Source organism: Aptenodytes forsteri, unplaced genomic scaffold, assembly GCF_000699145.1.
Source record: "Aptenodytes forsteri isolate BGI_AS27 unplaced genomic scaffold, ASM69914v1 Scaffold12, whole genome shotgun sequence".
NCBI classification, from domain to species: Eukaryota; Metazoa; Chordata; class Aves; order Sphenisciformes; family Spheniscidae; genus Aptenodytes; species Aptenodytes forsteri.
Window position 1 is genome coordinate 49480 of NW_008794161.1, and position 27511 is coordinate 76990.

At 41.4% G+C, this 27511-nt stretch overlaps 1 protein-coding gene across 1 annotated transcript; it reads right to left on the bottom strand.

Annotated features, from left to right (window-relative positions):
* Positions 1–27066, bottom strand: SUSD2 (sushi domain containing 2). The gene is made up of 15 exons (XM_009280951.1): positions 27000–27066; positions 24407–24611; positions 22884–23035; positions 22218–22385; positions 21601–21775; positions 19524–19725; positions 18109–18194; positions 17223–17491; positions 14299–14442; positions 12646–12801; positions 10656–10904; positions 9275–9547; positions 8655–8837; positions 2607–2697; positions 1–19 (listed from the first exon to the last, which is right to left on the bottom strand). The coding sequence occupies exons 1-15, from the start codon at positions 27064–27066 to the stop codon at positions 1–3; spliced, it is 2439 nt and encodes an 812-aa protein (XP_009279226.1).
* Positions 27067–27511: the final 445 nt, after the last annotated feature.

The following is a 27511-nucleotide window of genomic DNA, read 5'->3' on the forward strand; positions in this document are numbered from 1 at the left end:
TTACTGGTTGCTTTTGCGTCTTTGGAAGAAAAGACAAAGAAAAAGTTAAACAAAAAAAAAGGCTAGAGGTGACTGTTAAAGTAGTTACCATAATGTCATTGCTTAGATCAAGGTGAGAATATTGGGTTAGGTGGAATAGTAATGTTGCACTGATTTTTAAAGTACCAGTTCTGTGTAATCCCAGTACATACCTCCCCAAAGGAACAACATCCCTCCCCTGTCATACACTACTGAAGATTCAAAATATTTAAATTACCAAAAGTAGTGACTGAAGGATTTGTAGCACTCCTTCTATTTGAGCAACATTTGATGAAGTTAGAGAATACTGAAGGTTTGCTGTTATCCCTGTGCAACGCTCAATTTCTGTTTTCTAGTACAATGGTCTAAATTATAGGAGCAAAAGGAGAAACTGTCACTGGTTTGAAAACACTGATAATGAAGGGTCTGGAAAGAAGGTTGTGTTTTGAGTACAAAAAAGACAGAGGAAAAAAAGTCTGAGTGAGCAGGGAACTCGGGATTCAGCGGTAAATTCTGGACCTTACATTGGCTTTTTTTTTTTGCTAAGAGAAACATATCACCAAAATATTAATAGATACATTTGCAACTACCTAGCAACCCTCACAACTAACTGAGAGGGAAAAGCATAAACCAATTTACTGAGCACCTTGGTATTTTGATTTCCTGCACTTTTTATTCTAAATACTGTGATTCCACACCCCCCCCCCCTTGGTGCCTGCCCCTCACATAGAATCATGTGATTGTCTGAGAAACTTATCTTCCGCTTTTAGGATAGAAAGGTGGCTGGGGAAAGCTTGAAAATACAGCCCCTACTTGTTTTTCTGTTTGTTTGTTAAAGGAGAAAGAAATCTAAAAGCACATAGCATTCAATGATTAGGATTTTTGCATATTTCTATTGGCCTTGCTGCTTTTTAAGATACTTGACTCTATCTTACTATGTAAGTATGGTCCTAGCTGTGAACACCAAGAGCAGCTCCTTTTCTGGATGATTGTCAGCGTTGGGTGCAGAGGCAGAAGTTTTCAAAGACCTACAGTATGTAGGACTACTTCTTTCCCTTCCTATATAAAACATATGACTTGTCATAGAGTTATATTTACTCTGAGATCCAGAAGAGTATACAGTAGATGACAGACTTTCACGATTCAATAATTGTCTAATAAGCCTTCCCTAGTTAAAATTTATCCATTCAAAATTTGTTACTGCTATACAAAGGGCTGCATCCTCCATTGCTATCCAAATATACAGCCCGCTGAGTGCTACGGACTTTATTAAACTCTCTCAAAATTTTTTTCATAAACTATAAGCTTTTGGTAGCATATGAAAATTACCTACAGATTTGCAAAATATACAAGAGTTCAGAAGGGTTGATGGCTTCATTCTATTTTTTTGTATTAGTTTTTGATGAGTTTAGAGTAGCAGTTCTAGTAGCTGCTCCCAAATGTGAGAAGTCTATGCAGCTGTAATAGTAATGTTTTAAACCAGTTGGTTTTATATGTGGGAATCTGGTGTGTGTAAAATTTGGAAAATACAGGAGGTGTCCTTTGCCCATGCATTTTTACGTATGCAAAAACATTAATTGCTGCAGTTATCTGCCCTGTGTTGAGCATCCTTTTTTTTTTTTGTACAGGGGAGGAAGAAAAAGTGTTTTGGGTGTGAGTGTTCTCTGTGAAGTGTAGAAAACAATGCTTATGTGATTTAAAGGGAAGGGGCAAGATTTAGCAGTCTCTCCAGCCCTCTGATAGACACGGTTAATTGATGAATGAGCTCAGAATCAGTGGGCTGTATTTTCAGTGATGGACACAGCTATCATACTGGGTTCTGTTTCAAGAGTCTCTGCAATGATGAACCTGTTAGAAAGGCACGGAGCCAAAAATATTTTTTTAAGTGTGTTGTTAGCACTGGCTAAGAGAATGAATTATATACAGAATATATGAAATCATAACAACCTTTTAAAACAAAGGGCTAAAACCTCAAAGAAGTAATTTACTAGTCACATAACATTTTGTAGAGATTTCTTTAAAAAATGTAATAGTTTTTATAGCGAGTTTATTTCTGTGTGGTAGAAAGGTTCCAAGAATGGACAGCAAACTGATATATCTTTAAAATTCTATTCACCTCTTTGGCACAAGAGACATATAAGCATTCTCTAGGCAAATTCATGCATACCTAAAAGTGGGAATATGTTCCAAGATATCTGGAAAGTTACAGTATCATGCAATGCATTCCTTAGATGATACATCAAATTTAGCTATTGGTATCATGAGCACACCTGTTCTGAAACAGAACACTTTTAATCAGGTAGCCTTATCACTTAACAAATAAATTATTTTGACCAAAAAGTCCTGTTCCTTCTCAATCAATCAGTCAATCACATGTTTGCGTGTCCTGATAATACAATTCCAGCTTTGCTTCGTAGTCTTCCAGCAGGACACAAGGACTATTCAGACTTGACGTTTTTCATAAAAGATAGTAGCAGGAAAATACCATGTTTGCTTTCTTTGTCATTGAGAAAAATGATTAAAAAGGTCATAACACTTGCTATTTCTTTAGCAGGTTCATTTGTGTTTTCAGTTCAATTGAGTCTTACCTCTCCTTTCTACATAAGAAAGTCAGACGTGCCAGGACTGCAAGACCGACTATTCCAAATACACAGCCAAGAAGAATTACTTGTTTGATATCTGAAAAACAGAGACCAACCACAAGAAAACAGGAAGACATTGATACATTTCTTCATATCTGTTTGAATGTAGTCACATGTGACAATATCTTAAATCGTACATACAGTGTTAATTTTACTGTTCTTTGTATTTATGGAACAAACTGGTAAAGACTAGGAACTCACGTAATTCCTACATTTGACAGTTAGGGCAGGTGGCTGCAAAAGCTGTTCTAACACAAAGAAAGGATGGCTAGTGGTTAGTATGTAGTCAACATCATGAATGTACAATATTTTTGTAGAACTGCCAATCCCAACAACTGACAATTTTTCAATCCTTTTTCCATACCGTTTGATTGCTTTAAAAATTGCCCCTATTTTGGCATTAAAATTTTGAAACTGCCTCTGCTGCTTAATGCTCTATGTAAAAGAGAGCAAAAGTGACTGTTCTGATGTGGGTATGGTGAACAGCGTCAGACAGTATGAACACGCTAAAAGTGTCAATTTAATTCTGCGACTGCATAATAAGGACATGTGAAAGATAGAAAGAAACCAGATATGGCACAAATTTTGAATAACGAATCTCCTCTTGTTTTCTTTTTCTACAAGAGTTGCAGGTTACCAGTTCTGTCACTTTCCTACTGATGTGGGACAGGGCCAGCAGGATGCTGTATGGCTGCAGTGAGCAACGGAAGCTAAAGATATCACGCAGGTAAATTTTTCATGACGCATAAGAAGACTGGTAAAAATTTAGGAGATGCAGCATCTGGAGTGAACTGTCTGGGAGAAACAATGCTTCCTGAATTTTGTATCCTTTAAGGAAAATACCTGCTGGAGTACCACCGTTGAAAAACTGCAAGTCCCAGTGTGAGCAATCTTTGTCCGAGGTTCAGTGTCAGAAAGTCAAACTGAGGTGTAGTTCCTTGGCTCTGAGACACTGTGGTGTCCTAAGGTCGAAGTAGATTCAATGCTCTGCCCTTTTTCTGCACCTAGTGATAGCACTATATGCATGTACCAGGGAGCACGTTGCCTATTTAGAGATAGGTGAGCAGTGGTGCGTCTGAGCTTTAACACATCTGGGCTGTGTTTTTGCCAGCCCTTCCTTCCACGCCTGCAGGAAGAACTGCCCAAAGCACAGCCTGGCATACAGTGATGGCAGAGTGATGTAACAGACGCTGCCGTGATCCTGGAATAGATAATTTGGTTTCTAATTTGGTTTATATTGAAGTTTAAAGAAAGAAGTGGGATACAGAAACTGTTTCACAGGCATTGGTCCTTCATCCAGTAACTTCTGTACAAGGCTCAAAACCTGTTTGGCTTACACACGCCTTACCGGCAGGTACCCTGTCTCTGCCAAGGGATGAGAACCCACCATTGCCCTCGGTAGTTTGGTCCAGTGGTGATTTGCCTCTATTGTGAAATCTTTGTATTTAATTTATAATCTCAGGTTATATTTCTTTTTTTTTAATATGTTTTGCAGCCAGTCTCCTGGAAACGATAGACAGACAATTCCATAATAAGAAGACCTAATGTTTTTTGGCATCCTCATCTGAAAAAAAGCGCAGAAGACTAATGAGACTTCTGACAACTTTCCAAAGAGAACTGTATTTACACAGAGCCTGAGCCTGGAAAATGAAACCTAAAAGTGAGAAGAGTAGGGGGGAAAAAAAAAAAAAAAGAGAAAATTATATCCTAAAAACATTGACTAAAGTTGAAGCCATTTCGAGACCATGCTACGTAGGCAGTCTGCAACTTTCTCTGTTTTATTAAACAAGACTAATGAGACTTCTGACAACTTTCCAAAGAGAACTGTATTTACACAGAGCCTGAGCCTGGAAAATGAAACCTAAAAGTGAGAAGAGGAGGGGGGAAAAAAAAAAAAAAGAGAAAAAAAAGACAGACAAAACCAGATTGCCCTTAACAACACCAAATTATTGTCTGTCACAAACAGACTGGATGTATATATATTGCTAAGATTTCATAATTTTTAGCTGCATTTTACTTCTGATTTTACTAGATTCTCCTTTTTGCATTTGCTGAATGGTTTCTTTTTCTTCCTCTATGTGATATTCTGTGAAGGGAGGTTGCTGTGGTACTGGCAAGACTTGCAGTGGGATTGTAATTAGAAGCATAGCAAAATAATTATTAGCAGAGGATTTCCATGGAAACTTTAATTCAAGGAAGCAAAACTCAAAAGCAACAACATGCAGGCTCAAGAGCATAATTTGTATTTGAAATTTCAAACACAGAAATGGATTTTGCAAAATAACTGGCGTTCAATTTTCTTGTTTCTGTCTCTCTTCCTATGCAGTTTTCATAGTCCTCATGCCTTTATTTTAACTGTTCTAGCTTTTGAAAAACAGAAGCATATAACAACTAAAAAACCTTGGTGATTTGCAATACAGAGCTTGAATTTGATGTGCCACAAAACTGCAGCAAGTGTAATGGGCACAGCACTGTGAAGTACCCCTGGAAGCTGAGAATAATAGAGGGCTGGGCCCTGTGTTCTTGACCAGCATGAAAGAAATAATTTGAAAAAGTGCGTTTTAATAGTTCATGCTGGAAGTAAAAATGTGACCACTAATCACAGTGACTAGGTCAGTGGTCACCCATTCAGGCGCCCAGAAATGTGGAAGTGCTGTCCGTTCATTTTGTCAGCATTTTCCTGGCATCACGAAGGCCCTCTGTCACAGGGCTTGATAAAAAGGATGTTGGTGAAACAGCAGCATGTTGCTGTGTAAAGAGGAAAACAGTGAAGAAAACTGGTCTCGGTAACAACAGATTTTGACAACATGAAGACTTTTTCTGTATTTCTGTTGAATTCAGAATCAACGCAAGGAAAACTGGCACTGGATTTCAGCTGTGTCTTAGACCAGAGGCAAAAATGTATTTAGTGGAAAGCAAGTACTAGCTGTCCATGCTATAAAAACACTAGATGTTTAGACATAAGCGAGAGGAACTTTGGACTGGTTTGCCTGTCTTCTCTGGAGAGACTTGGACCTGTCAATAAAATAACCTTCTCAGACAGAGACTTACATCCAGCAGCATATCTTATGATGCAAAAGGAGGAACAAGCCTAGATTTGAATGCCATTATTAGGGCACAGCGGTAAAAAAAAAAAAAGATTTAAGAACTTGTATGCAATTTGTATTTTATATTGTCTCGATCAGTTGTCAGTATTGTCAGTATCCTGCTGCTATGGGCAGCATTGCCATACTCCAACTTCCTGAGGCTGATAAAAATCATCATTTTTGGCTCACATTACAAATGAACTATAACCCCAAATATCAAATAATAAGGAAGGTCTTTGTTACAATTGGATCAATAAAATTCTTTCACACCTTGTTGTTCTTTGTCATCTTTCAGGAAACCATGTGCTGGAAAACATTGGAGTTTTTGTTTGCTTATCCATAAAGCCGCAGCAAGTCTCCATCATTCTGAATGCAGTTAATCTCTGCGTATCTTCCAATTCTTTCCCTCCAATCTCTCAGGGCTGGCTTTTTGCCCCCCTTTCTCTAGTGTAAATGTCAGCAACCAGTTTGCTTATTGAGGCGGGCTGGCTCCTATCCAGTATGTATGCGGTTGATGGCAGCAATGGAAAAATGTTCTTAGCTTTCAGCTTGGCAAAATGTTTTGCCACTGACTTTTAAGATCTGGCCTTACTTTGTAAAGATTTCATTCTTCTCAGACTTTTGACAGACGATCTATTATTACTGTGAACTGTGAAGCATACTAAATTATCTGCTAAACATCTGAATCTCTCATATTTTCAACAGTTTAACTAAAGTACTCCATATGCTCTGGCCTATCATATTAAACAGAAATGTTTTGAAATACCTCTAGTTTCACTCCTTCCAAAATAGTATCATTACTGAGATTGGCCCCTGTGAACACAATCAGTTGCATATTGATTACTAACAATGGCTGGTTCAAGAAAACATTCCGTAGAAGTTCACTCATCCATTTAAAATTAAGCAACATTCCCTGTTTTGTATGTGCAAATGTTCAATAATTATTTCTTATGCTAAAGTCCACAGGCTGCTGCCCAAACTCATTGCAGTTCATCTCACAAATATCACTAAAAGTGCAGAACTGTGTTGGAAATGAACAAGCAATTAGTGCAGGCCTGCAGAGGCTGATGAAACGTGTCAGCTGGCCAAGAATTCATTGCGGATGTGTAGTGCACTTTCCACATTTCTTTAGAAGGTGCTCAGAATGGAGAATCTGTTGATATGAATTATTTGATGAGTACTTTCGGGAACAATTAACTCAGCATTAAAACTGCTTCAACATGCCATGTGGCCTTACATCACCCTGGTGCTTTGAAGCATCGCCATCTTGAGGACATTTGGAGTGTATGTGGCATATGAATAAAACAAAGTTAAAACTGCTAGAAAATATTGGGCAGTTTCCTGTAAATCGTAGAGACAGCCTAACTGCTAATAAATCCAACAATCCCAGGCTAATTGATAATCTAATAGTAGTGACACAAGAGGGGTAATAAATTTATGTTATTTATACTAAATACTATTACATCATTCACAATAATTTTACCGCTGTAGAATAATACATTATGTTTTGAGATAACATAAGCCTTTAGAACAAAAGAGTGGAAGCCTTCAACAAGCGTGGGCTGCGTCTGCTCTCGAATCACAGAGTCGCAGAATGGTTGAGGTGGGAAGGACCTCTGGAGATCATCTTGTCCAACTCCCCTGCTCAAGCAGGGCCACCCAGAGTCAGTTGCCCAGGACCATGTCCTGATGGCTTTTGAATATCTCCAGGGAGGGAGACTGCAACACCACCCTGGGCAACCTGTCCCAGTGCTCAGTCACACTTCACAGTGATTTCGTGTTTCCTGATGTTCAGATTGTACACATTGATAAGATCCCCTCGCCGCCCCAGCCTTCTCTTCTCCAGGCTGAACAGCTTCCAGCTCTCTCCGCCTTTCCTCATAGGAGAGATGCACCAGACCCCTAATCACCCTCCTGTCCCTTCGTTGGACTCTCTCCAGCATGTCCACATCTCTCTTGTGCTGAGGAACACAGCACTGGTCACAGTGCTGCAGGTGTAGCCTCACCAGTGCTGAGCAGAGGGGAAGGATCACCTCCCTCAACCTGCTGGCAATACTTTGCCTAATGCAACCTGGGACACCATGAACCTTCTTTGCTGCAAGGGCACACTGCTGGCTCATGTTCAACTAGGTGTCCACAGGGCCCCCAGGTCCTTTTCTGCAAAGTTACTCTTAAGGCACTCATTTTATAATATGTAACTTCATAACCCACCCCTCAGATGGCTCAGACTGGATATACGTTTGCCCCAGTCAGTTGCAAAGAAAGTTAAAACTGTATTAGTGATGACAGAACGAAGCATGACAACAAATGGTTGGGGGTCCTGCCATCATTTATACTTGAAAAATAGCTCAAATTATGTGGATACTAAAGGATTTCAGTAATCTCCAGTTCTCTATGTGTATGCATGTATGCATAGATTATATATTTATAAAGCTGCTAAAAGAACATTACATTTACGTAAGAAAATTACATGAAAACAGTGCTGTAAATAAGGATTCTTTTTGTAGCCTTTGTATTTTTGTGTTACGGAATCATTTTTAACTAAGTACTATGCTTTCCTGTTTTTCTAAGACTGAGTTTGAAATTTATTTTAGGTTGTCCACTCAAGAAGCATGCCTACCAGTGCCTTTCAGCCAAACCTAAAGAAAGGGAAGCATGTAGCCCTAAACCCTTAGAAACAGTAGATACATTAAATAAATAAATAAATAAATAAATAAAAACCCACCATAAACCACCTGTTATTTAGATTTGAATATTAGTCTTTCTAGAAACCCAGGGATCTCATGTGCAATGTCTTCCCAAGTAAGAGAAGTTGCTTTTGTCAAGTGCCATCATCATATACTGAGATTGTCTTGTTTGTGATAATGATTTTTTAATGTCAATTTGTAACATTTAAAAGGAAACAGACCTGTTCCCGGGATGCAACTGGGCGTGTCTCCAGACCAGGCCCCCGTCACTTGGCAAATTCTTTCCTTCGACCCAATGAGTTCATAGCCCTGATTGCAGATGAAATGGATGGTTGAGCCCAGCAGGTAGGCAGTTCCATTCTTTCTTCCGTTGGTTGGATGATCCAGCCAGCCACAAGAGATCACTAGTAAAAGAGACATATCTGGTTAAAGTATTTTGGATTTGGACTAGCAAATCTCCATCACAATGCTTCAAATGGCATTTTAGTGGCAAATCATGGAAAGACGAAGATTTTTAGGCTAACTGAAAGACAATACTTTCTGACTTTGTTTAAATTTTTTATTTTTAAGTCCGAGGAAGACAGGTGAAGGCATAGAAAATGAAGATAAGGGTCTACACAGTGGGGTAGTAGTGGAAGAAATGGAAAGAAATTTATTTTGTGTTTGTCTAAGTATCCTACCAGTGCCAAGTTTTCCTGGTACAAGGATAATTCCTCCCGATGAGAGTGTTTACAGGTGTGTGAACCTACAGTTGAGCAAAGCCTCCTCAAACAGTGTTACCTATTTAGATGCCCTGCAGAAAGAACTGTAGTGATGGATGCTTTGTGAAATGTTGTATCACCTGGCTTTAGATTTTCTACCAGCAGCTTGTGACTCTGATGAGATTGTCTTGTGGAAATTCCCACATGAAGGCTGCTTGTTGTCAGGACATCGAATCTGCAGAACGGGTCAGAGTCACAGAGCAAGACCATCTCTTTGATCAGGGGATCAGCTGGGTCTTCATAAGGAAAGAACACGGGCAGAAAGGAAGCATTGTGCTTTTCCCCATAAAAGAAATTGTTCAGTAAAAACTCTGTGTCATAAGTAAAGAGAGAAGTTCCATTTTCAACAGCCCCTTGGGAGACAAAAAGAGAGAGAGATTCATATGTAACATTGCCTACAGACCTATACCACCTTCTGCTACTAATCCAAGTGCTTATTTATGCAAATGTAGCTAGAGCTGGAAGAGATCTACAAAGCGCTACAGCTTCCTTCCACTCATATGCTTTTCATATGCAGCATCTTAACTTAGCACTAAAGTTAGTGTTTGATTAACCTAGTGTTTGATCAATTACTTAAAACTAGATCCAAATAACTGTGTAGCTATGATTTTACATAAAGATGGTTTTAGATGCCTGCTGGCAAAATGGTGATAAAGAATTACTTCAGACAGAGCTAGCTAAACCAAACATTACAAGCAACACAAATCCTAACCCTGCATGTCCCTAAATTTATCATGTCTGCCATGGCCCTGCTTTTTGCTTTCACTCTGCTGAATCAGAAACTTCCTGAAGTAGGAGCAGTGAGACTTTTCTGTATCATCTGAATCTTGGAGTACGGCTACACTGTGCTTGATACAGAGATCAACTGGTAGCCAGAGGGTATTTTGCATCATGTTTCTGGCCCATCTCCTAACCTGATGTCAGGAGGAATGCTGACCAGTCTAATGCTGCAGGCTAGATATAGCAGCTTAATCACTTTCATTAACTGAAAGCAGCCATTCTTTTACACACATACACCCCCCCCTCTTTTTTAAAGGGACAATTATTAAATTGTGATTTAATAAATGATTTTTAAATTGTCAGCATGGTACTTGATGAAAACATTGCTAATATTCTGGAAAAAGATAGCTGACCCTGGCTATTGCTATACTTCTGTAACACTTTAGTCTGGTGATGCTGTGTTTAGCTGACCATAGTAGATGGAATTCTGAAAGTATAAGCTGTGAAATATGAGCTCTGACTCTTGATGGAACAAAGTGCAGGACACTCCATCGTGGTTCTGTCTTCAATCATTCCACTAGGTATGTTACCCACTTGGGTAGAGGAGGGCATACTTCTCTTAATCCCTTCTCTTTCCCCAGTATAGGTTGCTTAGCACAGACTTCATTTGCTAGTCTGTAAATCACAAGCTGTTTTGAATTTGTGAAGAAAATGCAATAATAGACCAGAGAAATGACTTACAGTTAGCTCCAAACTCAAACAGCTGCTGGGGACTTGCATGAACTGACATGGTGGTTTTATTCCTGAAGGTATACTCATCCTCTATATTGCCATTCATTACCCCAAAGAGACCCTGTGTGTGATTCATAAAATTCTCTGGGAGCAGAACTGTCAGGGTCAGAAATCCTCCGCTTCCCCTTATTTCTACTCCAGACCCAGAAGAGAACATCACTGTGATGTTCTGATCAGCTGTAGAATGGAGAAAGAGACCTATAACAAGGAGAGGAAGAGGACAAAATAGCTAATCAACCATAGTGAACAGATTGTTGTGTCATCAGTTTTAACCATTTTTTTTATAAAGCTTTTCCTCCCTTCCACTCTGGGATACATTCTGAGAAGCATTTAAAGGGAGGCCACACCTTCATACCTACAACTGTGGTAAGATGGCTCTACAGAGTAGTAGCAAAAAAAGGCCCATGGTTGATATAAGCTGCACTGCCTTCTGACGGTGTCTCAGGGCAGAAGCTTTAAGATATGAGATGATTACATCAGAGAGCGGCTGTGAGCTGGAAGCACCGCTCTCAGTGGTCACAGGTTTCCTCTGCTTCTTGATTGTCTTGTCAAGACCTCCCTAATATGGCTTCTTCTCCAAGCCCCACCACTGTCCCTTCCATTTTTTTTTCCTTCCTGCATCTCTCTGCTTCTGCAGCTCCTTGTCAATGTAGCCTTCCCTCTGCTTTTCATTATATTTTCCAGCCATTTGAGGAATACTAATTGCTAGCCACAGAAAACTTCCTCTGCTGGATAGGAGGCTTACTGTTTAAATTCTAGTAAAGTTTAGAGTATTTGTCAAATTATTGTGAAGACTAATCAAATGATCACACCCCTGGAGGAAAAAAGTCAACTTTTCATAGTCTTTTCAGCAGAAGAATAGAGGAATAACATCTGACCAATCAAGCGAGCTCCTGATAGGTGAATGTGAAATTCAGTTATATTTTAGTATATATTTTGGTTATATTTTACTATATTTCATTTTGCTTGTAGGTTTCATTGCATTAAATGCAGTAAGCTCAAAGCAGAATGTAGAGTAAGGAGTTTTTAATTCCATTCACCCTCCACGGGATGAGAAGGAAAACCATTGCTCTACAAGCCACTGAAAGAGGACATAGAAGACATGGGCATTGAAGCCACCTGTTAAAACACTTCACTGTCATTGCCAGGACTGCATGCCATCCCTTCATACTCCTCTCACATCCCAGAAAGTTCAGGCAAGCACCAGGTGTTGGTAAAGGTTGTCATTTATGTTATTTGGACATTCTGGGAGAGGAGAACGTGCCACAGTCCAGCCCACTGGCAAATCAGATGACTCTGGCTCTTCCTGGACACAGCATAGGTGCTTCCAGTTACAGCTAGGCTAACTGCCAGTGATGCTGAGTAGTAGTAGGAAGGTTGCAGGTTCTGAGGTGCTCACCCTAACCATGACTCCCTGCTACACTTCTCCACGGGAACACAGATAGCCACGGTGTGCTTCTCTGTAGCACGCTTGATCTGTGGCTATTTGGAAGGAGATGTGTAGCCCATAATTCTGGTGGCTATATTCCTGCCCATATTGTAGCTGTCATCAGTCTCAAAGGCCAGAGGAATCCATGCACTGGGCTAGTATAAAGACAGGGCCAGGTAGGCAAATTGGATGGAAAGGGCATTCTCCCCCGTGTTCTCAGTTTTAGTTCTTTCACCAAGGCCCATGCCAACTGTGCACTACCACTGATTCTGCCTCAGACTGGCAGCAACTGAACTGAAGAAGTCATATAATAATGAAATAAATTCTAATGAGCTGGGACATTGCCTGTCCTTTGTTTCACTCCTTACATAATTTTTGGAGTGTCCTGCAGCCTGTTTCACAAATGAACACTGAAAAGAGAGTCGAAACGCATGCATCTAGAGATATTTTTAACTATACATGGGCTCCATTGGAATACAATAGCTTACAAGGCTGATATTTGTAACTAACCTTTCAGGTCCATCCAACTTTGCTCAGAGAAGTTGACAACCTTCTGGTTCAACAGGACCTCCAGATTCAAATCCTCCGAATAGCGTACTTCGATCACATCAGAGTTGTTCTCCCGCATGGCCACTGCAGACAAGCCTGTCACCTGAGCCCCAGTTCCTTCCAAATAAAAGAACACCACCACAAAACACCCAACATGATATAAAGTAAATATGGAAGGTCATAATGATACAGGCAAAAAACCCTCAGACATCTCCTAAAAATAATTAAATATCATTATTTATATTTGAGGGAATTGCTAAGCATATAAGTCACATAAAACCCCACAGTATAAGTCTCCTACCAGTATAGTATATTGAAAGCAGAATGTTTAATGTTAAAAAAGTCTGGAAATTCTAAATTCTTCATCCCAATGGCAGCGGCTGAACTATGTAAGAAGACCGGTTGATCTCCTTCTTGCACATTCAGTCCTGTGAGTAAGGCCTGGGAAAATCGAAGATAGTTTCAGGGAGGGTATGACAGAAAAAGGAAACAGAGTGAACAAAAATTTAAGAAACTGATCTTCAGAGTGAACTGCTCAGTGACTCATGCTACTTCAACCACAAACACAGTAAAATCTATCAAGGGCAAAATATTTCCTTGATAATCTCCATCCTATCCAATGTGATATTCAGTACAAGCATTCATGTCTACGTGGGTGCCAAAACACACAGACAATTTTTAATCCATCCTTATAATTCTACCAGAAGTACCAAATCCTTGAAGTACATCCCTGAGGCCAGCTGAAATATTCTTTCCTGAGGCAAGCACTAGATACAGGAAAAGCATAAACAGAAGTATCTGACATAAGGCTTTTCAGGTTGTCATGAGAAGCATGATCCCATTCTGCTGTTTCATACTCTATTTTTCCTTCATTTTAAAATGCAGGTATATGGCAATCTCCTTCTTACAGGCTGGTTTGCAGTCTTCCCATTCAAATGATGAAGGCCACAGGTACCTCCAGAAAGCTTATTCTGCCCTAGGTTTCATTTTACAAACAAGCCAAGAGACCAGGACAATCAGGCCCTTTGAATAAAAAAATGACCCCCTTAACCAGCTTCTCACCAGACATTCTGTACTTTTCTGCTAGCTTGAGGTGCTCAGAAAGAATTTTTTCCCCATCTATGTTTTCTCAGCTCCTTCTGGGACATTTTTGCTCTGTCAACACATGCATGCATATACACATAACACAGAAAGAAAATAAAGCGGGGCATACGCTTACCTGCTTTCTATTAATTTTCAGCTACAATACTATCACAATGCATCAGCTGGGAGCTACGGCTGTTGACTGGTTCCTAGAACTGACCTTATGTTTCCTTACAGATGGGAATGGGCATGGAGAGAAATGAGAATTGTTTTCTTGAACTCTTAAACACAACAGAAAACCTTACACTTCCATTACTTATACCCAATAAAACTAGAAAATAATCTTTGATTAGGAAGTTATTTTTTTCCTGAACATTTGTCTGCCTTCTGATTAGCTTCAAAACGTTGACCTTTCACAAATGGCCAAAAAAGGAGAAGACTAGAGAAGATAGGAGGACTGCTGTAAAGTGCAAACCAAGCAACATCAGAAGCTATTCCTTGTCATCACTGCTTCCTCTCTTAACAACTTACCATTGGGAAAGTGTACTTGCTGTGTCCTCCCTTGCACTCTTAGGGATGTGAGATCAGATTCTACCAACGTGTATTCTCCTTGGCCTTTGAAGGTGAAGTTCAGACCATCAAATGTGACGAAGTGAGGATCCCCAAAAGCAGATGCTGTTTTTAAAAGCAAAAAGAGAAATAAAAACAAGCAAAAACCACAACTCATTACTCATCTCCTTAGGTTGACGAGAAAAAAAATCTCATTGTGGCGATCCAAAGAATGGCATTTAAACAAAGGAAAAAATGCGAGGCTGATCCATGGTAAATGTGACATGAAGAACAGCCATTACAACCTTGAACAGCACTGTGGGAACAGTGAGAAATGTCATTCCAGTTACTCTCATCTTCATTGGCCAACATTTAGGGCTGCACTTTAAAAGGCTGTTATGGGCAGCAATGCTTACCTGGTAGACCCCCTACCAGAATACTCGCTGTCAGGCTAGAAGCCTGATTTGCATGCAATGTATGGGGAGATATGAACATGAACACAAGGGCTATTCCAGAAGCAGCTCACCATGGAGCTTCCAAATGTAGCTGGAAGTGACAGTCAGAGAAATGGGATGGGGCTTTGAAGGCTCATCTGGCCTGAACAGAGATAGATGTGATCCCCAGCCCCAAAGCCTCTCTGGAGTTCAGCAGATATCCTTGGTTTTGCCTTTTATATCAGTAAGAGGTCAGAAGGCCCCTCTCCCCTCCAGCAAAAAAAACATTGAAGTTGTGTCATCTTATCTGAGGTATGACTCTCAACAACTAAGGACATCCATGTAACAGGTAGGTCCTTAACTGCTTGATTGTTAAGTATTAGTATTTTGGGATCATTGTCTCTCTCAATCTTTCCCTAGAGCAAGAGTCCCCTCCATAAATCAGGTTCATTAGACCAAGGGAAAGGCCTTTTTTTTTTTTCTCCTCAGCAGTTAGTGCATTCACTTGGGATTTTCAGACCAAAATGCACGTAGCAAACAAACACTCACAACAGAAAATCACAGTAAAGAAGGCCTGCCCCTGAGTGATAGGTTCAAGTAATTTCTTCACATCGGGCAGATGAGGTGTTTAAGCCCAGCATCCCGTGTTCCAGGAGAGTTCTGTAAGTACCAAGGTAGATGACTTTTTTTGTTTGAGCTGATTTTGCACCCCATCCATCCTTGGCATACTTTGAGAAGCTTTTAGCATTGAGATCTTTGCAGAAGGTTCTGTGGCGTTTGAGGGTTAGTTTTCTCAGACGCTTAGGCTTGCACAAGGTTAACGAACACTCTCCTGGCTCTGCGGTAGCACAGGCGGTTTGGCATATACTTTCTAGGAGAAAGACGAGCATCTGCAGTGTTTAGTGAGAGCTGCATGATGGACTTTTGTCATGTTTGAGAGATGGATGTAATGGCATAAGCACATTTGGGAATCTTTTTGCAAGACCATGTGCTTCACATCCCTCATCAATATGTCTTTGCTTAAGAGAGGCATGTTGTAGCCTTTCTTTCCTGTAGTGGAACTGTCAGGGCCCTGGGCACACTCATAGGCCTTAATTGCACTGACCAGTCCCACCGGGCCCTCTACCTATACCCTCTGCCCATGGGCTCTATCTAAGCTCAGGCCCAGGCCTTCAGTCCCTGCCTGAGCTATGTCATAGGTGCACCTGGCTCCATCTCCAACACAGCCATGCCTGCGCCTGGCCATGAACCCTGCTGATCTGCACACAGACCTGCAACTGACCTTCTGGCTTGTCCTTGGACATGCCTTGTCACTGTGGACTTGCCCAACAATTGCTGGACTGTGTCTCACCCTGGTTACCATTACTGGACCAGATCTTTGACCCTGTCCGGCAGACTGACTTCTCAGCTTTCCTTCGGACCTCTGATCTGCACAGACCTGCAACTGACCTTCTGGCTTGTCCTTGGACATGCCTTGTCACTGTGGACTTGCCCAACAATTGCTGGACTGTGTCTCACCCTGGTTACCATTACTGGACCAGATCTTTGACCCTGTCCGGCAGACTGACTTCTCAGCTTTCCTTCGGACCTGCCTTGTTACCACAAACTCATCTGGAGATCTGGACTCTCGGCTGACTGCTGCTGTCATCACCGTGTCCGCCCTGCTCGCCTTGCTCAGGACTGGACCATGGGCTGGCGAGGACCTTGCCCTTCCAACCTCATTATCACACTCGGCTCCCAGCTCCCTATTCCTTTGTTGCTTCCAGACAGGAAAATTTCATGGGGGAAATCAGGAAAGACTTTCACTCTCTGCTATTGCTAGTCCTGGGAGAGTCTCATGTTGTGTCACATCCCATCCTAGCTACCTCCTTCAGTGCCCTCTGCAGTTTTCTCCTTTTTGCCTGAAGCAAACTGCTGCATCTTTGCACTTTCCTTCTTTACAGGAGGCCACAATCCTGCTGGACACCTCGGTACCCCGGCAGCATAGGAGAAGGCAAGACACGTGGCAGCAATAGAGATATGGCAAGACTTGAGGACTACTTAAAAGCAAGGGGCAAGAACAATAGACATACTTGTAAATGGTAAAACTTCCATATTTTATAAAAGTAGCATTTTTCAGCACAACAGCTTTTCTAGCTACTGCCAAGCTGTCATTAACCATCCCTAAACCTCTTCTTTCTGAGAAAGTGCCCACTGATGATAGGAAGTCATGGACATTGACTACTAAACTTCGGTTATTTAGGTTCCAGAGGTTAATGAGATACTCAACAGCAGAAAACCTTGCAGGACAATTAAAAACCACATACAGATTTTGCCACTGATAGACCAATAGAAACCTTCCATGGAAATTTTCCACAGGACATTCTACCCTCACCATTGTCAACTGACATATATACATACATATGCAAATATTCTAAAAGCCAACACTGTATCAAAAAGTTATACTCCATAATGGAATTCCAAAGCCCTTACCAGCTCGAGGTGGGCGATACGTCCTGCAGTCGCTGGAGGGCCGCTTTTTCATATAGAAGTGACAATTATCAGACCACAGGCAGCAGTAATAGAAGCTGATGACGTCGTAAAGCCAATGGGAAAAGCCAGGTATCCGGGGAGGCTTCATGAAAGGTGGTGAACCCCAGTCATGGCCTCGATCAGGTGTGCTGCCTCCTGTGGAGTCACGCGTGAGGATTTGGGTCCCTGTGGAGTCATAGCAACACTGCTGTCCTGCCGCGTACCGGGGACTGGTTGAGAAAAGCAGTGAGAAGAAAGTCATCGTTCAGCTCCGTGAAGTCCATTCATATTTAGAGGTTACCTATTGCCTTTTTATGGATATAGCTAAATGTTTTGGTTGCCAAGCTTTATATGATGTCCAGAGATGATACCTCCCAGTTAGACTTCCCCCCCCCAGCCTCCCCTCTGTTCTTATAAATTAGACCAGATTAGGGATAGGGCGGGAGGGGTTTTTAACCAGGGCAGTAAGGAAGTTCTGTAGGCCTTATAGCTACGCGAACACAGCACTCTTTAAAATTGTTCTGACAGAAAGAGTGCAAAAAATAACTTGTTGAACTTAAGTAGACCAATACAGGAAAGGCTTAATTAGGCCTAATCAAATCTCTTTTAGACATTATCGCTTGTTTAGGTATCCTAAGGTTTAGCACAGTGCAATTAATTGTTTATTAAATCTAAGGCCTTAACTTCATCTCAGCAATGAAGGCCAATACATGAATAAGAGGGAAACAATGGTTGCTATGAACCTGAGAGTTGACAGTCCAGAGACCTCTGTGACTTCTGTGACACTGCCATCTCTGAGGTAGAACAAGTCATAAAAAAAAAATGCAGTTTTAAAAATTTTTTTTACCTGGCTTGAACGGCTCTCACACAATGCACAGCGCCAGGGTGGTAAGTACACACACTCCCCTTTTCAATGTCACAGCCATAATCTGTCTGAAAAAGATCAATGCTCATGCCTAATGGGGTTCTTTCCCCATTGTCCTTTCTATTTTCATGTCCTCTCCCCACCCTTTGTCTCCGACATATGTGTAAAGTCTAAATGAACTGGCTGCGGCTGTGTGTTGAGTAGCAAGGGATGATAGGAAAAACAGTGAATTTAATACTGAAGTGATTGGAGCAACATGTTAGTCTAACCTGAGCATTTTGCAGTCTATCACAACAGACCTTGAAGAACGGATGCAGCTAGATGCGGAATTCAACTGTAAGTGCATAACAAATACAGATCATGCCAGGCTAAACTTAACTTTTGTCCTATGTTCTTAGACAGAGGCAGTGCAGTAGATCTGATTTTTTTTCTTCATGTGCTTTTAACTATCATTTAAAATACATATAGAATCATAGAATCATTAAGGTTGGAAAAGACCTCTAAGATCATCGAGTCCAACCGTCGACCCAACACCACCATGCCCACTAAACCATGTCCCTAAGCACCTCATCTACACGTCTTTTAAATACCTCCAGGGATGGTGACTCAACCACTTCCCTGGGCAGCCTGTTCCAACGTTTAACCACTCTTTCAGTAAAGAAATTTTTCCTCATGTCCTCATTTCCTCATATCATGTTTGGAGCTTCATAACCAGGAAAGGATAGTAACAAAACTGCATAACTTTTTTTTTTTTTTTAATATGCATAAACACACTGCTATCATTTGGTATCATAAATAGGAGAGGAAGTTACCCTATCTAGTCCTCAGATCAGCGCTGTAAGTGAAAGCGTAGGCTAAATGGCAATTGATTTCTTAGCTTTTGTCAGTTCCTTGTTAACAGTGAAGCTGGGAAGGAAGCAGGAGACAGAAAATACTGGATTACAGCTGTGGACTTGAGCTCTGAAGTACAAGGCGGAAGGGTTTGCAGCAAATTATGATATACTAGGCAGAAATGTGGCCTGCTTCTTCCGGCATGGGATATTGCCTACAAACACAGACTGCCATCTTGTAGGATCTCAAAGAAGTCGTCCCTGCTCCCAGCGCCACAGAGCTCACTGCCCTCCCTGAGTGTTTTCTGTCTACCACTGGAACTACCGTCTTAATTCCCTGTTGAAGGTGATTTCCATCTGCTATCCTACAGGCACTTTTTTTATTCATACTACCTGGATAAGCTGTATCTGCCTCTGCCATTTGACACGCTGCTTGTGCAAATTTAAATATAATTTCATTTCCTTGTAATGACTTTTAGAGAGGGAACAGGGGTGTGAGGGGAGTATGGCATTCCCTAAGCTTCTACTTGGAACCTTAATAAGCCAGAGGATCGATTAATAACTTACATGGAACCTGCCAGTGTCAGCTCTTGCCTGTGCCAAGGTGCAAGGGCAATCTATAATTTCTTCCATGAAGCTTGGAAGCTTCTCCTCCTTTCTGTCCCATTCTATACACTTCGCAGTTGCCCATGCATTTGGGTCATTTCTGAAGTCTTTCCCAAGGTGCCAAGCCAATGCATGCTCTGAGCTCCAGATTGATGGAATGTTGCTGGGAAAAAAGAGTCAAAAAATAGATCTGATAGCTGAACAAGCACTGTTTTGACAGTAACACTGTATCTTAATCACCAACTATAACTACAAAGAATCTTTCAACTTGCGAGTTGTTATTTCATTACAAAGGCCACTGCTTTCTTTTTCCTGCAAAAAGTTACAGTAAAACAAAATTTTCCTAATTTAGATGGTGACATGACAGCATGCAGCGAGTATGCAATAATCAGAATACATTTTAGCACTTGTGATTCTGGCTTACATGGATCTTTTTAGAGACAGGTTTTCTATTCATGCCTTTTCACATCGTAGTTCCATTTATGTGGGGATGGGAATCTCACTAACAGACATCTTCTGAGTTTGATTTTAATGAGCAAACATTGTACCACCTGGCATGAGAAGGCACGTAAACAACGGAGGAAGCAATATGCTGCAGCTGAAAGGAGGAAAAGGAACGTGCTGCAGCTGGAAGGAGAAAACAAGATAAAGGCCATGAAGGCATTTTGCAACTAATGAAGGAGGAGGAAGAATGGGCCAAGCTGCTAGAGCATAGATGCACCTGAACGCAAGGCTATAACCGATCTGCAAGCTGCAGGTAGCGCGTGTACACTTCTGCTTGCCATGGAAGATGCGATCAAAGAGCAATTAAGGTCTTTGGCTGATGCTTGCCAGAGTCCATGCCGCTTAAACCCCAACACATTTAGGCCAGAATGAAGAATGTCTGGATTCTCTAACAAAAACCTAACCCTGTGCCCCAGTAGTATCAGGCCTGATGGCAATAGATAGGGAGAAAGCATTCAGAATCCCTGAAGTGTTCCAAGGCTACTCTGCTTTCCACCCGTGAAAAAATACCATACACGAAGTGTAATAAAAAACCCCTCTAGAAAGATAAAAGGTTACCCTTCTATGGGTAGCCACTCCTAAATGCTAAAAAAGGTTCTGATGTATTAGTAATATGTTCTAACACTGAAGAGGTGGCATTTATACATTCACAGGGGTTACGCCATCTACATCAAAAACTGCAGATGTGTGGGAGAATAATGAAGGAACATCTACCCAAGCTCAGAATATGTATGGAGTACTTACAGAGGTAAATCACCAAAAATCATGGGGAAATATACAATGAAATAAAAGGAAGTGGGCATAAAATCTGTAGGAATGCAAAGACCTGCATACAAAATAGAAAAAAAATTAAATGCAGAGGAAGGCTTGTGGCTGCAGTGACAAAAGGTCCACAATTAAGGCCTCCTCCACAGTTGTGACAAAAGAAATCAGCAGGTCCTAGCTTGCCAAGGGTACTGGGTTTGCCTGGGGTGGGGTAATTTTCTCCATAGCAGCCCATGGTGCCATGTTTTAGATCTGTGACCAAAACAGTGCTGATAACACACCAACGTTTTAGCTATTCCCAAACAGTGCTTGCACAGCGTCAAGGCCTTCTCTGTTTCTCACACTGGCCCCCAGGGAGTAGGATAGGGGTTGGCAAGAAGCTAGGAGGGAACCCAGCTGTGACACCCGACCCAAATTGACCAAAGGTATATTCCATGCCATAGACCATTGTGCTCAGCGATAAAACCGCGGGGGAATTTTTCCAAAGCAGCCCTTACTGGGTGACTGACTGGGCATCGGTCTGCTTGTGGGAGGTGGTGAACCATTGCCTTTGCATTACTTCCTCCGTGCCCATGCCCCTCTTTACTTAGTAAACTGTCTTTATCTTGACCCATGAGTTTTTCTCACTTTTGCCCTTCCAATTCTCTCCCCATTTTTTCATGTGAAATGTAGCCTGAGTCCCAGTTTTAAACATCAAAGGAGACAGCAGCTTTAATACAGGAAGCAATAATAAGGTACCTATGATAAATGAATGTTGTGATGTACTTGCCTCTGCCCGTCACAATAGTTGCTGGGTGTAATTCTCAAAATTCCAAAGTCCCACGTACTGTAATTTCCTTTAGCAGGTACAGGAATGAAAGAAAAATTTCCAGTATTGGGGATTTCTTTTGCCAAAGTATAAAGATATTTCCATTCGGCCAACCAGTTTTCCGAGTAACTATCACCTGTCACATAGAGGAAGAAAATCATTTCGGACGCTGGAAAAGGACCGTTACCACAAGACTGACATTAGATGTCTCCACCCATACGTAAATGAAGAGGAAAAGCTGACATTATTGTAATGATTTATTTATACTTGGGATTTCTTTTGCCAAAGTATAAAGATATTTCCATTCGGCCAACCAGTTTTCCGAGTAACTATCACCTGTCACATAGAGGAAGAAAATCATTTCGGACGCTGGAAAAGGACCGTTACCACAAGACTGACATTAGATGTCTCCACCCATACGTAAATGAAGAGGAAAAGCTGACATTATTGTAATGATTTATTTATACTTGCAGATCTCTTCTTGAGGGCTCAGTGAAAGTGATCGCATGCTGTGCAGAGCTCTGCGCCTGTTACACGTGATGACTGCTTGTGCGCAGGTAGGAAAAGCGTCACTTTACCTGTTTCCTGGTATCCCCAGACTTCTATGTTGATGCTGGTTACTGCAAGTGCCTGGTGTGCCCAGGTAAGGGTTAAGTTTCCATCAGTGTTGGGGGTGCCATAGTATTGCCATTTTGTCTCATTTACCAACGTGCATTTTTCTCCATCCGAAACTTTGCTGTGATGTACTGCATTACAGAACAGAAAAAAAAGATTAATGACATTTCTGCTTTGCATAGCCCTGAACAGGTGCCACTATATTACTGAAGATTTAGCAGTATTTCCCCTGTGTATGTTTTCTAACAGGATGCGTGATACGAAAAGAGTAAGCTGAAGCTGAGACAACGCAACCCTTACTAATGTCTGTAGTCCTTAGATTACAACACCCTGATGCAGTTATTTTCCGATAGGAGTAGCTACGAGAAGGGAACTGTTTTGGTCAACCTAATTTTTAAGCAGGACTTTTTATGAGTTAATGCTGCTGCTGTATAGCAGCAGAACTCAATTGCTGGAAAGTTCATCTCTCAAAATATGAATTAACACGAGGGCAGCAAGAATGACTTTTCTGAGGTCAAACAGCCTGTTAAGGAAGAAGAAATGATCAAAAGGGAAAGGCTTATATAATCTTGCATCCCTGGAGCAAGAATATAGAAAGAAGAGGGATACTGTAGATTTAGGTAAGTAACCTGATAACCAAGTTCCAGAGTATGGAAATGTCAGCCCAGCATCCGTAGAAACTTCAAAAGGGATGAAACCAGTCTCATACAGCAATGGGGAGATGCAGTGGGCTTTTCCATCCGTAGCAACATAGCCACTGGTATTGATTTTCTTCTTGAACCTGTTGATGTTGAAAACACTTTTCAGTGTCACCATTGAGAGAAGGAAAATTCTGAATGTCTCAGTTGTGTTTCATTAAGCAACCTTGTGTCATGTGTAGATCATTCCAAGTCCCGTGGCTGTTTTGCTTGTAGCAGTGAATATAAACTGGAAAAATTCATGTGTACTTTGTGCTTATTACACCAGTGTGGATTCTGCTGTGCACTGCACAAATACACAGCAACCTGCAAGCCTTAGATTCACTGTTTAATTACTGGGGGAGAGGGGCATGTTAAATTAGCAACAAATAACAAAGGGACAGCAGGAAGACAAAGGTGATGTTATAGGATTAATAGGATTACAGGGTGGCTAGCGTTGACCATGACATGCAGGCATTGCAAATTTCTGGTTTTGTGGGGGTTTTTTTGCTGGTAAGTCCTGTGAATACAACAAAAGTAATTTCATGCTGTTCTCGAATTTCTGTTGCAAAGATTAACTCAGAACTCATTGCTCATTATTTAACTATCTGCTTCTAGTTAGGGCTCTTGCCCGGTGCGCTAAAGTGTAATCACACCCATGACTCTTCAGGATTGATGCATGGTGACTGCATAGCTACTCCGAGTACCACAGGGAGCTGGGGCCTGCCAGGAAGCAGTACCTTTGCTTGTCTGCACTGGCGTTTGTATTGGCTATGATAATGCAACTGTGCAGGTAATTTCAAGTACACAGTTGGGTTCTACAGAATGAATGCCTTGGTCAAAGGTTTTTCCGATGAAGAACTAAAAACCTTTTCAGGTGCTGCTACCCAGATGGGAAGGACTCCAAAATCTCACTCAGAGCCTTTTGTGGAAAGAATGTCAGGACATCGGGGTCAGTAAAATTCAGTGTACCGTATGTATTGCACGTGTGACACATGTACCTAAGTGTGATACAGGCTGACGCGCTTAGGATCACAGCTTTGTCTTACAGGAAAAAGATAAGGTGTCCTACCTACGTTTCTTTCTTGTTGCTTTCTCATTCAGATTAAGAAATGAATACTTTTTCACAAAATGGAAATGCTAAAAAAATATTGACAACAAAGAGCCCTGAAAGGAAGCTCTTTTAGAAAAGTCACTGGTTTGATATGTTAAGGGAAGAACTAGCAGAGTAACGATTGTATCGCACAATAACTCGACCTAAATGAAATGATCTTGTGTAGAAATACAGACAACATGTATCCTTGAGGGTGAGGGTTAGCAGAACCTTTCTGTGTTTCAGGATTCTGACAACTTTACAAAGTAAGTTTTCACTCCTGTATAGACAAGTCTTGTTTTGTGGTAATTACCTGTTGTCGGAAAGTGAGATTAGAAAGATTCACCTCCCTTTGGCAGAAGAATATAAAATCATGGCCCACCTGCACGTTAGCACAGAAGAGGCATTAAAAGCTGTATTTTCAATCAAAAAGTCTTTGCCTCCCATCAGAGATCCTGAGTATGGAGAAATTTGAAGACAAAATTCTTTATAATCAGGACAGCAAATCCCCAAGGACTGGCACGTCACCTGGCAAGAACAGGTACCAAGCAGCTCCCCACATCGGTGTGAGCAAGAGTCTTGAGCTCCTTGTTAAAGGAAGAAAAAAACATAGTCAGGAATGTTATTGAACTCTTCTAGATGTTCTCTGAAACAGAAGTACATCATCTAAAGGACTACTGTAAATAAATGAAGTAGGCTGGTTGTGTTAGTTTAGGAGTGTATTTAGGTGAAGGCTGTAATTACCTGCCTGTTAAGGTTGCTCCATTTTGAATAGAAAAATATACTTATTTACCCCCCAGCCAGTACATAATTTCACCAACTCCATGGGTATTTTTACATCTAATAAAAAGATAAATTCGCAGAGAAGCCCCTCGGTGAGTGTCACTAATTGTGTTTATTTCTGAGAGTAGGTCTTAAGCAAACCAGAATGGGGTCCCGTCACTGTCAACCCTGTACGGGAATCAATGAGGACGGAAGGCTAGTGCTCTTGGATGAATGGAAAGCTAATGTTAGCGACAAAGCATGCTCCAATATGAGATTATGAAAAGCTACTGAAATATCTTTCTTCTGTGCATTTTATTTGAGTCTAACCTTAACAAGGTAGCTGATAAGATGACTAGGCACACAGTCAGATGACTAGGCCCTTGGCTTAGGTCTGGCTGAGGTCTAGCTGAACAGACCATGAGTAATTACTGGACATGAGATGAAAAATTGCTCAACACAAATAAAACAGTGAGAAGTTGACAGATGTTACAGTAACACTGTGAGGAACAGCTGGATTTCACAAACAGTTAAGGGGGAGTTAAGTGAGATGGACAAGCTGCACAGACAACTGGGAGCACTGAGGACCTTTTGGGGAGTGGAATCTTGCAAGGGCAACACTGCTTGGGTAACTATATCAGTAATACCATGCAAAGCTGAGATGACCTGGGTAAGTATCAGAAATTCTAAATTTGGACACGGATGTAGCAAAATTGGGACCAATGATGAAAAAGTAATCAGGGGAGGGTTGCTTATTCGGGAGGACACAAACAAAAAGAAAGGGAGGGGTCAAGGTGGATGGTGAAGAACAAGCATGAGAAAATGGAGAGAAGGGAACATAAAAGGAACCAGTCACACATAAACAAGCTGCTGGTCAGTACGTTTCTCTGAGCCCTGCACCTCATCACCATAGCCATTTTATTAAATCCTGTTGCTATTTTCTGTATCACCTTGCTCTCGTGTGTGCGTGCACACACACATGTTGTAGTGGTAAGTGAAATTCAGGATGAACTAGCCAGTCAGAAGAAGGAGACCTGCACCTGGAAAGACCCAAGGTCTGAGCTGTTGACCATGTAAGGGACTTGGGATCTGGGCTTAGCTAATAGGCAAATTTAAAGCCTACGCTAGCATGCAAGATACCTGTGAATGTGGTGGGTCTGTGAATCTGGAGAGAAAGGGTGTGTTTGTGTTTTTGCTAGTGACCTTCCAGTGTGATCAGCTGGAGAGGAGGAACAGAACTGGGTGGTGTGCGGGTCTGTGGGAGTGCTGTCTGTGTTTATTTGGGTGCCAGTAAAAGCACTGCTCTGTGTTCGCCTGCGTGGCTGGCTGTGTTCATGTGGTGGGTGTAGTATGTGTATCTGCCTCTTTGCAATAGAGGCTCAGCCTCCATACTGGCTGGACCTACAAACAGGATCAGCAGTATCCGCATCTGTGGGACTGAGACAGGAGGAATTTTCTGAATCTGAGAGTACAGCAGATCTGATTCTAGTGGATTGGGAAGGAGAAATCTACTGCATCCCAAAAGCTGCTGGATTCACCTACTCCTCCAAGGTCGTTAACAATGTATGAACAAGACTATGAGAGGAAGAAAGAATTTACGGTCGCCCCTCATGGAGCTTAGGAGCAATTGCTTGCAGTTCCAGGTATGTCAGCTTCTGTCGAAATGAGGAGAAAATGTCACTGAGTGTTGTTTTGTGTATGGGGTGGGGGGACAGGGAGGGCTGTTTGGTTTTTTGTAGGGTGGAGAGATCAAAAAAAGGAAAAGGTAGTAAAATATCTCTCTCTCTTTCTCTCTCTCTGCTGGCTGTCCTCCTTTATCCTGGGATAATATGTGGGTGTGTGGCAGGAAAGAACAGGAATGGTAGCGAGTCAGAAATAAAAGTCAGCCTTCATTCTATACCAGAAAACCTGCCTGTGATGGAGGTAGAAATGCTTGTTCAATATAGGGAGCTAGAAAGTTGTTCTGTGTCTTTAAAAATATTTACTGCATTCTCCAGATTGTCTGTTTACTTACAGAAAAGATCCACTGTCCTTCTGGAAATTACAGAGGAAGGGGTTGAAAATGACACCGTGCCGGTAAAAGCCAGCTCGTGTGCCTTTGCTTTAGCTTGTACAAATGGTATCAGTAATTTCTTACCGAGGTGTGTATTCTGAAGTTCAGAAGTCAAAAAAGTTTGTAGTTAAAAGCAGCAAAATTTTTGAAAGTCACTCACCTGCATTCCAAAGAGCAGTGAGGGCGAAGAGAATGAAGAGAGAAACATCTATGCCAACGAATTTCATGTTTTGTCCAGATGGTTCAGGATGGCTGATTGTGATAGCCTTTGTGCCTGTCCCGGAAAAGCCTTTTATAGAAACACGTGTCCAGAAATAAACGAGATTTTCACTGTCCAAAGGTTTGTTGTAAATTACTGAAGCAAAACAAATCGAAGGAGATGCTCCTCTTCAGAGGTCATTTCCGATTCAGGAAAAGATGGAGGGGGTGGGGGAGGTAGTCAGTAGAACTCCTACACATCATTTTAATAGTTTTTCTGAAATGGAAGATGTGTGGGTTTTTTACAAGCATTTCTGCTCCAAAGTTCAAGACCATGGGGCGATTGGCACAAGGTGTACGTTTTAATTTTATTGAAGGAACTAAAAACAGTTATCAGTAAGAACAACAATAAAGAATAGATGCTGACAGTACAGTTTTGTACAGGAGATAATGAGACGTTGAGAAAGCACATTT